At 42.9% G+C, this 15822-nt stretch overlaps 1 protein-coding gene across 6 annotated transcripts in view; it reads right to left on the minus strand.

Moving 5' to 3' along the window:
• Positions 1 to 15822, minus strand: part of LOC136627266 (zinc finger protein 182-like) — a 92929-nt gene that overhangs the window by 20999 nt on the left and 56108 nt on the right. For all 6 annotated transcript variants that reach the window (XM_066602230.1, XM_066602235.1, XM_066602234.1 and 3 more), the window contains 2 exons: positions 4811 to 4901; positions 1301 to 1392 (listed from right to left, as the gene is read on the minus strand). In XM_066602230.1, coding sequence (XP_066458327.1) covers positions 1301 to 1392; positions 4811 to 4901 — 183 coding nt within the window. The remainder of the gene's footprint in view (positions 1 to 1300; positions 1393 to 4810; positions 4902 to 15822) is intronic.

A 15822-nucleotide genomic window follows, 5' to 3' on the forward strand; every position in this document is an offset into this window, starting at 1 on the left:
TCACGCTGAGGTCGATCAGGCAGGAAAAAGGCAGGACTATGGCGCTTAGCATTAGAGCCCAATAGCCTTTGGGGGTGGGGTGAGGAGTGGACAGCAGGCCTCCACTGCGTAGGCCCAAGGCTGGGGCTCCATTAGTGCTACCTGCTACGGAGCAGTGACCAAAGACATTACCGCAACGTTTACCTAGCCTTGTGGTGGTCGCGGCCATGCAGCTACCGTCGCCGCAAACAACACCACAAGCACGTAGGCCTGAAAAGCTGGGACATAAATTTCTAGCCTTGCTGATCAGATGTTTGACGCAGCCCTGCGTGAGCCACTGCTGCCCATGGGGAACCCCCTACACAAAGTAGAGTGGAGTCTAGCAGGCCCGCGGGGCCCACAAAGACAGCTGAGTGCCCACCGGGACCCCCGACAACGTCACCCAGGTGGAGGGCAGAGCAGGGCCTACCAGGCCTGAAAAGCTGCGACCTATAGTAACGGCTTAAATAGCGGCAATCACAGCAGCGGCAGCGCTGCCACCTCAGTCGGGATCCCCACAGCTGCGGCGACCCCAAAAGCCAGCTGGGGGCCTGCAGGGACCCAGGACAGCACCACATAGAGAGCAGAGCCTAGCAGGCCCCAAAAGCCGCGGCCTAAAGTATGGTCATGGAAGCGTGGTGGCGACCCCCATATGCCAGTTGAGCCCACTAGGGAAGCACTGAGGCCCATTCAGCGCCTCCTGACATGAAGGAAAAGGGTGCAAGGGAAGACTTTTCCCCCCCGCCAGCAGCGCGCCAAGGGGAAGGAGATAAGAGAGGGGAGAGGATAGGGACTACCTAGAGAGGGTCATACTTACCTCTATACTCCCCTCCCTCTTCCAGAAGATCCCCAGAGATCCATCCTCAACCATGTTCCTCTTGCAGTGTAGCGTTAGTCTCCAACAGTGTTCCCCACTGTACTCGCCGACATGGAGGATGGCAGTTGCTCAAGGGCGGGGAACACTATGGCTGGCGGGCAGCGATCTATTGCGCTAAGGCATGATCGGGCCACTTTTTCTTCTTTGGGTCAGGTGGGAGGACAGGGAGAACAGGAAGAGATCTGCCTCCCCATATTCCCACTCCCATGTCTTCTTTGAAGACCCAACACTAACAGCCCCCTGCAGACACCAAGCTAAAACAGAGCTAGCCTCGTGCTTGCAGGAGGTGTATAGTTAGTGGGAGGAGTTAACACTTTTATACTTGGTATTGTATCCTAGTGGCAGAAGCTATACCCAAGGTCTTACTGTGTCCCCAATGATACGACAAATCTCAGCTTCATCTACCTGCTGGTTCTCCAGGACATCTCCCTCTGGACGGCCCTGCGAATATGGATGGCTGGAACATCTCTGTGGTGGCTCTACCCCGGCGGATCCACCTATAGGAAAAACCAGAGACTGAATACATTATATATACTAGCTGATATACCCGGCTTCACCAGAGTTATATTATATATACTAGCTGATATACCTGGCTTCACCAGAGTTACATATATAATAGCCAATATATACGGCTTCACCAGAGTTATATTATATATACTAGCTGATATACCCGGCTTCACCAGAGTTACATTATATATACTAGCTGATATACCCGGCTTCGCCCCAAGCAATTTGGTACCGGTGTTTAACTGTTTGCACAGAAAATGTTATGAAGTTGTGGTTACTTCAAAGGAACCGAGGAATAAAATATGTATACATATAGAGGAGTATTAGATTCGCATCAGACTGCATGTACTGATGTCCCTGTGCAGAATGTGCCACCCCTCCTGCTCTCCTCACTTTATACCCATAAAAGTAATGCCCCTTTTATTCAAATTTACCCCAGACTGGAGGTTGCAGCCCCTTAAAGCCTTAAAGGCTTCATCCCTGCAGTCTATGGCTGCTTCCTTATATACACACACACACACACGATGTAGATTCTCCTCGGTATTTATACACACACACACACACACACACACACACACACACAGATTATGTAGATTCTCCTCGGTATCCACACACACACAGCTTATGTAGATTCTCCTCGGTATCCACACACACACAGATTATGAAGATTCTCCTCGGTATATACCCACCCACAGATTATGTAGATTCTCCTCGGTATATACCCACCCACAGATTATGTAGATTCTCCTCGGTATATACCCACCCACAGATTATGTAGATTCTCCTCAGTGTATATACCCACCCACAGATTATGTAGATTCTCCTCAGTATATATACCCACCCACAGATTATGTAGATTCTCCTCAGTATATATACCCACCCACAGATTATGTAGATTCTCCTCAGTATATATACCCACCCACAGATTATGTAGATTCTCCTCAGTATATATACCCACCCACAGATTATGTAGATTCTCCTCAGTATATATACCCACCCACAGATTATGTAGATTCTCCTCAGTATATATACCCACCCACAGATTATGTAGATTCTCCTCAGTATATATACCCACACACAGATTATGTAGATTCTCCTCAGTATATATACCCACCCACAGATTATGTAGATTCTCCTCAGTATATATACCCACCCACAGATTATGTAGATTCTCCTCAGTATATACACACCCACAGATTATGTAGACTCTCCTCAGTATATATACCCACCCACAGATTATGTAGATTCTCCTCAGTATATATACCCACACACAGATTATGTAGATTCTCCTCAGTATATACACACACACACAGATTATGTAGATTCTCCTCAGTATATATACACACACAGATTATGTAGATTCTCCTCAGTATATATACACACACAGATTATGTAGATTCTCCTCAGTATATATACACACACAGATTATGTAGATTCTCCTCAGTATATATACACACACAGATTATGTAGATTCTCCTCAGTATATATACACACACAGATTATGTAGATTCTCCTCAGTATATATACACACACAGATTATGTAGATTCTCCTCAGTATATATACACACACAGATTATGTAGATTCTCCTCAGTATATATACACACACAGATTATGTAGATTCTCCTCAGTATATATACACACAGATTATGTAGATTCTCAGTATATACACACAGATTATGTAGATTCTTTTCAGTATATACACACACAGATTATGTAGATTCTCCTCAGTATATATACACACAGATTATGTAGATTCTCCTCAGTATATATACACACAGATTATGTAGATTCTCCTCAGTATATATACACACAGATTATGTAGATTCTCCTCAGTATATATACACACAGATTATGTAGATTCTCCTCAGTATATATACACACAGATTATGTAGATTCTCCTCAGTATATATACACACAGATTATGTAGATTCTCCTCAGTATATATACACACGGATTATGTAGATTCTCCTCAGTATATATAGACATGGATTATGTAGATTCTCCTCAGTATATCATACAGAGGTCAGATAGATTCTCCTTAGTATATACATAGAGGTGAGACAGATTCTCTTCAGTATATACACAGAGTAGAGGTAGATTCTCCTCAGTATATACACTCACAGATTATGTAGATTCGGCTCAGTATATATACACTCAGATTATGTAGATTCTCTTCAGTATACATAGACACAGGTTATGTAGATTCTCCTCAGTGTGTGTGTGTATATATATATATATATATATATATATATATATATATACACATACACACACACATACATACACACACAGGTGAGGTAGATTTTCTTCAGTATCTACACAGTTGAGGTAGATTTGCCTCAGTATATACACACAGATTATGTAGATTCTCCTCAGTATACACACACACACACACACACACACACACACACACACGTAAGGTAGATTCTCCTCAGTATATACATAGAGGTGAGACAGATTCTCTTCCATATATACACACATGGAGGGGAGGTAGAACTCTATTATGTATTGCAAATTTTCACAGTTTCTCATGCATAGAATGTAATACTGTTTTAGTGACCCTTTTAATTTTCCTGTTTAGGACCTAAAGAATGGTCATGACAAATTTCATGTTTGTACGACACTGGGAAGATAGAGAATTAGTAGTGAGTGAGTGAGTCAGGGCTTATGCCTTTGTTTATATACTAGCTGATATACCCGACCTCGCCCAACTTAATTTGATACAGGTGTTTACGTGATGTTTGCATGGAAAATTTGATGAAGTCAAGGTTTCTTTAGAGTAATTCAGGAATAAAATACGTATACACATAGGAGCATTACATTCTCCTCAGGCTGCATGTATTGGTGTCCCTCTGCAGAATTGCCACCCTTTCCACGCTCCTCAGTTAGGACCTAAAGAATGCTTGCGCCAAATTTCACGCTTGTACAACACGGAGAAGTTACGTTACATGGGGGTGCACTTACTTTTGCAAGTGACATTGAATAATCGAGTTGTGACCCCTTTGATTTTCCTATTTAGGACCTAAAGAATGGTTGTGCCAAATCTCATGTTTGTATGACACCAGGAAGTTAGAGAATTAGATTTGGAATATTACACAGGGGTGCTAGCAGTTTTGCACTTAGCATTAAATAATCGAGTTGTGACCCCTTTACTTTTCCTATTTACCAAATAAAGAATGATCATCCCAAATTTCATGTTTGTAGGACACCGGGAAGTTAGAGAATTAGTGGATATAGATGAGTGAATTTATGTTTAAGAGAGGTCTCCTCTTACCCAGAGAAGTGAGTGTTTAGTGGTCCTTCAACATGGCATCCTTGAACCCATCCCTATGTCCCTCTAAATACTCCCACTCTTACATAGAGAAATAGTCAGGCCTTCCCTGCTGTATTCAGTGGTTATTACTCACCTGCAGGAATCTCCTCTTTACACCGCTGATCGCCCCTCACATCCCTCTCTGTAGCATTAATATTGGGCAGATCTTCATCCGGATACAAAAGCTGTGAGACAAATATTGTAAAAGTCAGCAGCCGGTTGGAGAAGTTGTGTGGGACGTCTTACAGGACTAAACAAGATCATTAATTACCATGAGGACCAGGACTGAGCCGACAGCAGTAGTCATCAGTCATGTCAGAGTGGATGCCCTTTAGGGTTCAATTAAAGGGATTCTGTCAGCAGCTCATGCGTTTTGGCTTGGAGCTCTGAGCCGCGGAGGGCGCCGTGCTGGCTTCTCCTTCCTGCATCATGCAGATTGACAGCTTGCTCCCCTTTTGTGTATCGGAAGAGAGCAGTCACTCTGTATGCTGGTAGAGGCCGGCATGGCCTACCTCCATGACTTGGAGCTTATCTGCATTGTCCTCCCAGGCATTTGGCGCCTACGTTCTGAATGCCATGATGCAAGGAGTTCACTTCCAATTCCTTCCCAGTGAGCCCTTAGTAATGAGAAGATCTAGATAAGGAATTCTAGATTTCCTGACATTTTTACAATGAGATTTAGAGCTTCCTTAACCTCACCATACGTCTGAGAAGGTCTTCTGATTTGTTCTAGAAGGTCCAATAGGAAGCCTTTTGTCCCAGTGGGTTATGCTCCAACTACTCTGACATTATTTGGAGGTTCCCATGGAGATTCCTCCAGCTTTATCTCCCTCTGCCCCATGTGTCCTCAGGAGGCAGACCCTCCTACTGGATAGGGAGAGCCTTTATTCCTTTATGTGCTGCTATATTCATGTCTTAGACATAGGAGTGTGAGGCTGATTGAGATAAGCTGAACTCAATGATGAGAGCAAAGACCAACCAGCAGCTTTCTGGTGGCCCCAGAGGGTCTTGCAGCTGTGAACGGTCCTCAATTCTGATACACAATCACCCCGAAGCATCCAGAGGTCCAAGGGAATTGTCTTATGTTCTCACCCCAGGGAAATGCAGAAGTGGCAGTTTTGCTCAAGGAATCTGGTCAGGGTCTCTTGCATCGAAATCATGCTCAAATCCAATGGGACACAAGCACAAGAGCTTGGAGGTATTTAAGCACTTTGCCAATCACTGACTCCCCAGGACACGAGGTAGAAATGATAGAGGGGTCTTCAGGACTATGTATTGTGCATGTAGTTAGATGAAACTATCACTTTGAGGTAGCCTGTAATATCATGGATGGTCTTCTGCTCACCATTCTGGGGCCACGAGCCTTCGCCCACAAGTTGTGTTCTGCGTACATGGTTTAAATGGTCTGCCCTAAGTGAAAGCAGGATTGTACGCGTCCGGAGTAATTACAGCTGGCTGTGTTGGCTGCGCTTGTGTGCATCAATGTCTCCACGAACGTATCTGCATTAAATTGGGAATGCATGAGACAAGAAGGTAGAGCCCCACTCTGACAACAGGGGAGGATGTTAGAGTTGGCCTTCATGGCATATCCTGTGAAGGGCAAGTTCACACAGTGGCCGTAACACTGCCAAAAACTGCACTGCCTTGCCAGCCCCTATGAGCCCCATAGAGTAAAGTAATGGGCTGATAGATGCTGAAGTGCTGAATGCAGCAATGCAAGTCCTATACTTACTCTCCTCGCTATTCCCCCGCTGTCCGAGTAATCCGCGGGCAGCATGCAGTGGCAGCTTTGGCAGAGGACAGCAGAAGGATGCCAAGGAGAGCAAGCATAAGGTCGCTTTCACAAGGCCAAGAACATCATGAGATCTGTGCCGTACGGGAAACAAATAATCTGCTACATGCCCCATCTTTCCTCCAAACGCATCGCCCATTGTTTGCAAGGACACAGTTTCAGACATGGCGTGCGATGCGAGGCTTCCCATTAAAAACACTTGCCGATCGCTACTTCCCAGGAGTGATGGGAGGAGCTTTACCCTGAAGACGCCTTGCATCCGCAGGTAAACGCACGCTGGCGAGCACAGTATCAGGCAGAGCTTCTAGTCGCGATATGGCCATCACCCGTGTGTAGGTAGCCTAAGGCTTACATTGCTGGATTCAGGGCTTCAGCTCCTATCAGCCCATAGCTTTAGTTCAAAGGATCGGACAGATTCCCATTTATCATTGCCTTTGTCAACCATCAAGAATCACCTTGTGTGTCTGGCCTGGGACAACCTGCAACCCCTACAAGCCACACTTGCCAGGAGAGGAGAAGTCGCAAAATTTGCGAGAGTCCTGAGAGAGGAAAAAATTCTGCATTAATGGGGCTTTCCTGTGAAGCTTCTAATCTTCAAGAATGGGACCTCTCATGTGATTTCCTCTCCCAAACAAGCGGAAGCATCGTTCTCCAAATGGTCCCTCACCCTGCCAGAAGGAGAAACTAAACCCTCTCCAGAAGAACCTCCTCCATTTCTAAAGCAAGAATGGACTAAAATCCCACCAAGACATCCCTCCATGAACACAAAAATGTCTTTACTCATTCCAATTGTAAGAAGAGACTACGGAGGACTCCAGAATGACCCCAAAAGCCAGGTGAACATATTTTGTGCCTTGGCCTACATGCCTTATCCCTTTCTCTACCCCACTTTTTTCCTCTAACGACAGTGAAAATCCCACCTCCTTCTCCTTTATCACGTCCCCCATTACAGAGGTTTCCCGGTGTTCCTCTACAGCATCCACTCCGCTTCACATACAACCAGGACAGTTTGCTATTTGTTGGGGTTTTGTTTTAGTTGATGTTCCTCTACCGAGGTCATTACGGAGTATTTGGTCATCTTTCAGGTATTTGATCACTTTAGGTCTTTCTTAGGACCTCTTGTTGTGCTTGGCAGATGCAACATAAATTACTCCACCTTATCTCATGGCTATAAACATGACATCACTGAATTGCCATAATAGTCCCTTTAAACAGTCCCTTCTTTGGAAAGGGCATTCTCAGTGCCCAGGAAACACACCTAAATGAAAAAGATTCAATTAGGCTCCAAAAGAAAACTTTCTGCATATTTTTTATTCTCACGCTATTAACCCCTTCCCTCCCCATGACGTAGGGGTATGTCATGGGAGCGGGGTACTTCCTGCAAAATGACGTACCCTTACGTCATAGGGATAGCGTGAGATCATGACAGATCTCGCGGTATCCAGCAGCAGGAGCCGGCTGTCACTAATGTCGGAGATGAGCCCCCCTCTGTTAACCCCTTCGCTCCCGTGATCTAAGTAGATCGCGGCAGAGAAAGAGTTCTCAGCCGGTTCTCGCGATGTTATCACAGAGAGCCTGACTGGTTGCTATGGCAACAGAATGCCAGATACCGGCGTGCTGTACTGCCAGTGCCTGGGATCGCTATATAAGTGATAAGGCATTGCAGGAGATAGGTCCTGCAATGCCTTATCGTAGCGATTCACGGTGCTACAGTGAAAGTCCCATAGAAGAACAAAAAAAGTGTAAAAAAAAAAAATGAAACTAATGTACAAAAAATAAAAATGTAAAAAAACCTTTATGCTTTTTCTTAAATTAGCATAAAAAAAATCCCACATATTTGGTATCGTCGTGTCCGTAAAAGACATGTACACTAAATTGAACACGCTTTTTATCCTGCATGGCAAAAGAACTGAGGCAAAATGCTAATTTTTAGCATTTTGCCTCCCAAAAAACACAATAAAAGTGATTTAAAAAAAAACGTATGTTCCCCAAAATGGTACCAATAAAAATTAAAGCTCATCTTGCAAAAAATAAGCCCTCACAGAGCTCCGTACATGGAAAAATAAAAAAGTAACAGGACTTTGAATGCAGCGATTTAGAAAAAGAATAATTTTCCAAAAAAGGGTTATTGCAGAAAAGTGGAAAAACCTAAGAAAAAAAATATAAGAATTTTGGTATCGTTGTAATTGTAGCGATCTGCAGAAAAAAATGTAGTGTGTCATTTATGCTGCATAATTAATGCTTTAAAAAAAAAAATCTATGGCAGAATTGATGCGTTCTCTCCCTGCGATCATAAAAAAAAATAATAAAAGTTTTGCAATATAGTCTATGTACCCAAAAATGGCACCACCAAAAACTACAGTTTGCCACGCAAAAAACAAGCCCTTATACGGCCGCGTCAACGGAAAAATAAAAAATGGAGATTAAAATCCTAAAAATCGTTCGGTCCTCAACGCCAAAATAGGCCGTGTCCTTAAGGGGTTAATAAAGAGAGGGGTGTCCTAATAGCTGTAGCCAATGCTTGGATGTGGTTGCTGATGAGGAAGGATGATTATACTATCCTTTCCGATCAACATCTCATACGCGACTCTCACTATAGTCACCCAATATTAAACAATCCGCTTTTATCCGCGGGGTTCTAGAAGGTCTCCCAAGTGTTAAACAAGGGGCTTTGATTATTTGCGGTGACTTCAATATTGTCCAACAACTCTCTAGATAAAAGCGGCTCATTACCAGCTGCCAATGCCCAGGAGCTACAAGATCCTATTTATCAAAAGGACTTCTATGACGTTTGGATCATCAAAATGCCAGCGAGAGAGATCACACCTTCTTCTCCCACCCCCACAAAATTAATTCGCGAATGGACTACTTTCTACTAGACAAACGGGTGTTACAGTAATCTCTTCGGACATAGGGATTATAACTTGGTCCGACCATGCTCCTGCTTCCTTGGCTATCACCTAGGTGTTTGACTTAGGCCTCCATAGTGATGATGGGGTTAACAACTCCCTTCTTAATGACTTCGAATTCTCAGATGAAATCAGAAAGCACTTGGAAGAATATCTCTCTCTAACCGATACAGGCCATGCCTCCGTCCCATCTATCTGGTGTGCCCATAAAGCTGTAATAAGAGGCAGTCTTCTAAAAAAATTGCATACGAGATTTTAAATAAAAACCACTTCTCGGACAAAACCTTATCAGAGTTGAAAATGTCAGATTTCCGCTTCTACAACCTCAGGCAAAATAAATATGAATTTCATCTCCGCAGATCTAAGCTCGTAAATTATAGCCAGGGAAATCAGACCTCCAAACTCCGAGCTAAAGGAGTGAAAACGAAGGAAACAAAGCAGAATCCCATTCCTACTAGACTCATGTAACGACAAAATCATTAATCCTCGCAATGTGGCAGAGGAATTCGCACGCGATTACAGTTCACTCTACAACGTAAGAGCTGATGAGTACATCACACATCCCAACCCGCAGCTCATTCACAACTTTTTAAGCAGTGTCTCTTTCCCTCTTCTTTCGGAATCGCAATCCACATTTCTCAATAAGAGATTTCCACTTTAGAAATATTAGATACCGCTGCTTCTTTAAAACTGAATAAGTCTCCTGGACCAGACGGCCTATCTAATGACTACAAGACGTTTGCAAGCACTCTGGCCCCATATTAATCATGCTACTCTTACAGGGCCCTTTCCCTCGGAGATGTTGAGTGCCTTTGTAGTCACGCTTCCCAAATCGGGCAAACAGCTCACTACCCCCGCAGATTTTAGGCCCATATCACTTCTTTATTCTGATCTGAAAATCTTTGCTAAAATGATAGCATCAAGGCTAAATATTCTACCAAGCCTTATCAAAAACTGACCAGGTCGGATTTATCAAGGACAGACAGACTTCGGATGCTACCAGGAGATTCATAAATCTGGTTGAGCTGGCTGAATCTGGTCGTACCCAGTTTCTGCTCCTATCCCTCGACGCAGAGAAGGCTTTTGATAGGGTGCGCTGGTGCTATCTCAAAGCGGTCCTTGAAATATTGGGTTTTGGGGGAAATGTTTATCTGCTACAAGGTCTTTGTCCACTTTCCCTAATGCCCGGGTATATTCCTCTAGTTTCATGTCCCAGATCTTCTCAATCAGTAATGATACTAGACAGGGTTGCCCTATGTCCCCATTGTTATTTGCCCTCTTAATGGAACCTTTTGCAGAATACATCAGGTCATCGTCAGAAGTTTCGGGAATCTGGGCGGGCACTAGAGAACATAAAATTGGCCATTCTCGCCCTAACAAACCCGTCCTTTTCCCTGCCAGCAGTAATTACCTTGATTAACAGATTCTCTGAGATTTCCTACTACAAAGTTAACACCTCTAAATCTCTAATTCAAAATATAGGCATAAAAAATCTTTAATTTCCTCCCTCACAAAGAGTCCATTTTTGTCTGGACTGAAGAAGCCCTTCCATACTTGGTTATTAAATTAACCTCCCCATAGTCCAAATTATTTGACCAAAATTACAAGCCTCTCTTAATATCCATCCAGATGGAACTCAATAAGCTTAAGACGTACGGCAGAGGTCCCCAACTCCAGTCCTCAGGGACCCCCAACAGGTCATGTTTTCAGGATATCCTATGGTAAGAACACCTGTGGCCTGAGGCCCCGACAATAATTACATCACCTGTGCAATACTGAGGAAATCCTGAAAACATGACCTGTTGGTGGTCTCTGAGGACTGGAGTTGGGGAACACTGACGTATGGAATCTCCTGGCTCGGCAGAATATCGGCCACTAAAATGACAATCCTGCCTAAGATTTTATATCTCTTCCAAAACTTCTCTATTTCCCTCCCAATTCATATCTTAAAAGTATCCAATCCGCTCTTCTGACTTTCATCTGGGGGAAAAAGAAACCTCGGGTTAGAAGAGATATCCTCTTTATACACAGGAAGAATGGCGGCCTTGGATCTCCCTCCATTATACAATGCTATGAAGCAACTATATTAGACCAAGTTAGATTCTTGTGGCTTAATGACCCTGTGAAGGAATGGGGAGCTCTAGAGAATTACAGACTAAACCATCAGTTATTGGCATAACTCTAAACCCTCCCTTCCCTCAGCCACACTTCTAGTGGTCATTAATGTCTGGAACACAGGGACTCGAAAATTAAAGCCAATTTCCTTCCCTTTCCATAAAACAGAAATAACCGTATTAGAAATAGCCATTCAGAACCTCTTTTCAGCTGGAAACACCTAGGCCTACCCCACATTAGCCAACTCTGGGAGAACAGACGCTTTCCAACATTCACAGAGTTATGCAACAGATTGAATATCCCCAAAACAGGTTTTTTTAAGCATATGAAAATCACTCATCTTCTGAATCCATTCGCCTCTCCCATGGGAATCAATGTGCCATCTAAACGTGATACATTGTTATCATCTCAGCAGGGATCAAACAAAGGATTTTCCACTTGTTATGCCATATTAAGTCATCCCTCAAAAAAAAAACCCTTGGAAAACATTAACAAAAATTCAGAGAAAGACTTGAAAATCCAGATTTCAGAAAATCAGCGGTATGAAGCATGTTCCGCAGATGGCTCAGTTTCTAAGTGCATTAATCACTTCCCACAAAATATTGTACAGATGTTAGTAACCCTTGCTCTTTAGACAAAATGGCTCCGCGTTTTTCCAAAAACTGTTGGAGGTGCAGAGCCTCTAGATGGCACCTTGCTGCACCTGTGGTTGGACTGTCCATATGTGTCCAGTCTCTGGAGCCAGGGCTTCCAACTTGTCACAAGTTTCACCAATATTTAAATGTTACCTAACCCTACTCTGGCTCTTCTAAGCCTAGACGCAGATTTACTCCCACGCACTCCAATAATGCATGTCCTGATCGCCTGCAGATCTAGTATCGCCCAACATTGGAATGGTAGTTCCATCTCCTCCATCGCTTACATAATTAAGTCAGTTAACAATAATTGTTGGTTTGAGGCATTCCAGTGCTTTTAGTAAGAGAGGTTTAGGCGTGACTGGAAGGCCTGGCTCCAGAGTTCCTAATGCTGTTCCCCTGAATTGATACTTTGATAGCAAGGAGTCCATCCTTGACCTGTTGAGATCATCACATATTTGTATTCATCATCAGACCAGATCAAGTTAAGATATATAAAATCTATCTTCACATTAAAACTGTTGTGAAATTGTTCCAATTTAAATAATGCAAATTGAAACTTTATTTTTTCATAGAATCCTAGAATGGTAGAGTTGGAAGGGTCCTCCGGGGTCATCGGCTCCAACCCCCTGCTCAGTGCAGGATTTACTAAATCATCCCAGACAGATGTTTGTCCAGCCTTTGTTTTAACACCTCCATTGAATGAGAACTCATCACCTCCCGTGGTAACCTGTTCCACTCATTGATCCCCCTCACTGTCTAATATCTAATCTGTATCTCCTCCCTTTCAGTTTCATCCCATTGCTTCTAGTCCTTCCTTGTGCAGATGAGAATAGGGCTGATCCCTCTGCACTGTTGACGGCCCTTCAGATATTTGTAGACAGCTATTATCTCTCCTCTCAGCCTTCTCTTCTGCAAGCTAAACATTCCCAGATCCTTTAACTGTTCCTCATAGGACATGATTTGCAGACCGCTCACCATCTTGGTAACTCTTCTCTGAACTTGCTCCAGTTTGTCTATGTCTTTTTTAAAGTGGGGTGCCCAGAGCTGGACCCAGTATTCCAGATGAGGTCTGACTGAGGAAGCGTAGAGGGGGATAATGACCTCACGTGATCTAGACTCTGTGCTTCTCTTAATACATCCCAGAATTGTGTTTGCCTTTTTGGCTGCTGCATCACATTGTTGACTCATGTTCAGTCTATGATCTATTAGTATACCCAAGTCTTTCTCACATGCGCTGCTGCTTAGCCCAATTCCTACCTTTCTGTATGTGGTTTCTTCATTTTTCTTGCCCAGATGTAGGACTTTGCATTTCTCCTTGTTAAATACCATTCTGTTAGTCACCGCCCACTGTGCAAGCTTTTCTAGATCTTTTTGAATCCTCTCTCTCTTCCCTAGTGTTAGCTATCCCTCCTAGCTTTGTGTCATCGGCACATTTGATCAGTTTCCCACAATTCCCTCCTCCAGATCATGTATAACAATGTTGACCAACACTGGGCCCAGGACAGAGCCTTGTGGTCCCCACTTGATACATTCTTCCACTTGGATGTGCAGCCATTTATGACCACTCTGAGTACGATCACTCAGCCAGTTGTGAATCCACCTAACAGTTGCCTTGTCAATCCCAGATTTGGTTATTTTTTTACAATAAGTCTGGTATGAGATACTTTGTCAAATGCTTTACTAAGGTCAAGAAAAACTATATCCACCGCATTTCCCTGATCAACCCAGTCAGTGATTCTCTCATAGAAGGACATTAGATTAGTCTGGCGTGACTTGTTTGTCACAAACCTGTGAAGGCTATGAGCATAAAACTATATACTCACACACACACACACACACTTCATCCTGTCTATGAACATCTTTAATATACACTTTCGGAGGCTATGGGCCTAAATTATATACATATATATTTTATTCTGTCTCCTATGAACATCTCTGATATACGCTTGTACATTCATGTGTTTGCATGGCAAGATAATATTGTTACATGAAGAAATAGACAATAGTACTTAGCAAACGTATGTGTGTGTGTATTATATATATATATATATATATATATATATATATATATATATATATATATATATATATATATATATATATATATATATATAAAACTTACATTCTTCTTTATCTTCTGTTACACTGATCAAAGGTCAGTGGAATAATGTCCAGCAAAGACAATGCCTTAATGATTAACTGCTATCTATGTAAAACATATGATTGACTAAAATGTACACATAGTGACAATAGACCACTCTCCTTTAAAATACTATATAGAGGAAGAGGTTTTATAATAAAGGTAGATTGCTTTAAGAAATGGTCATGATGTCTATGTCCATTGCTTTCTCACGGCGGCTGCCATAACCACCTCTAATTTGGAGCCTCACAGCATATTGACGGACGATTGGATTTCCCTAACAAACCCATACTGGCTCTGGTTAATTAGTCCATTCTCATCCAAGTACTTGCATACATGCTGTTTAATAATTTGGTCAGTGATCGTTCCCGGTATAGAAGTCAGACTCACAGGGCTGTAGTTTACTGCATCCACCTTCTTCCGTTTTTTGAAGATAGGGACAACATTTGCCCTTTTCTAATCTTCTGAGACTTCTCCTGTTTTCCAGGAATTTTTAAAGATTATGGTGAGTGGTTCAGCAATTACCTCCGCTGCTTCCTTCAGTATCCTAGGATGTAATTCCTCTGGACCTTGAGACTTGAATTCATGTAAGTTAGCTAAGTGTTCCCTCACCATCTCTCTGTTTATAGATGTCCTGCATTCATGTATCCCCCAATAGCACAGGGAAGATCAGCTGATGTTACATCTACTTTCTGAGAGAAAACAGATACAAAATAGGAATTTAAAAGTTCAGCCCTCTCAACATCATTCTTAACCAATTTACCATTTTCATCTTGTAAGCATCCTATAGCATCTTTGACTTTTCTTTTGCTTTTGACCCCCAAAATCCTTTTCATTGCTTTTGGCCTCTGTTGCAAGCCTCAATTCATTATCAGCTTTAGCTTTTCTGACACTTGCCCTACAGTTTCAGCAGACCCCATTATCTTCTTCTTTAGATATTCCCCTCTTTCCATTTGATAAACATTTTTCTTCCTCTTTAACATGTGTGCAAGTTCTGTGTTCATCCATCCGGGTCTCTTTAAATACTTCCCATTCTTCCAACCTTGAGGTCTGAGTGTTCTCAGGTCTTCCTCCCCGTTATCCAACATCCAAGGATATCATGATCACTGTCTCCTAAGGTCCCAGCCACCCTTACTTCCTCAACCATTTCCTCCTGTTGGTAAGAATTAGCAGATCGCCTTGTTTTCCCTTCAACCTTTTGGAAGCTAAAGTTGTCACCAAGAGCGGATAAGAATCTGTTGGATCCATTACTTTCACCTGAGAGAGATTCCCAACAAATGTCTGGATAGTTAAACCATTGTGTCTCACTCTTCCATGGAAGTGTGGATATAATCAAGAGTGGCAGGACGAACCCTGTCTAAATCGTAGGTACAATAGACCTAGTCGGCCAACTTTTGCTCTTACTCAGTCTCAATATTTATCTATCATCCCTCCACCCCCCATACGTTGGAGAGTTCAAAGTCTACACACATACAGCCAATGTTCCACAGGGAGATGAAGACAATGCACCAG

The sequence above is a fragment of the Eleutherodactylus coqui genome, chromosome 5 (assembly GCF_035609145.1).
Source record: "Eleutherodactylus coqui strain aEleCoq1 chromosome 5, aEleCoq1.hap1, whole genome shotgun sequence".
In the NCBI taxonomy this organism is placed as follows: Eukaryota; Metazoa; Chordata; class Amphibia; order Anura; family Eleutherodactylidae; genus Eleutherodactylus; species Eleutherodactylus coqui.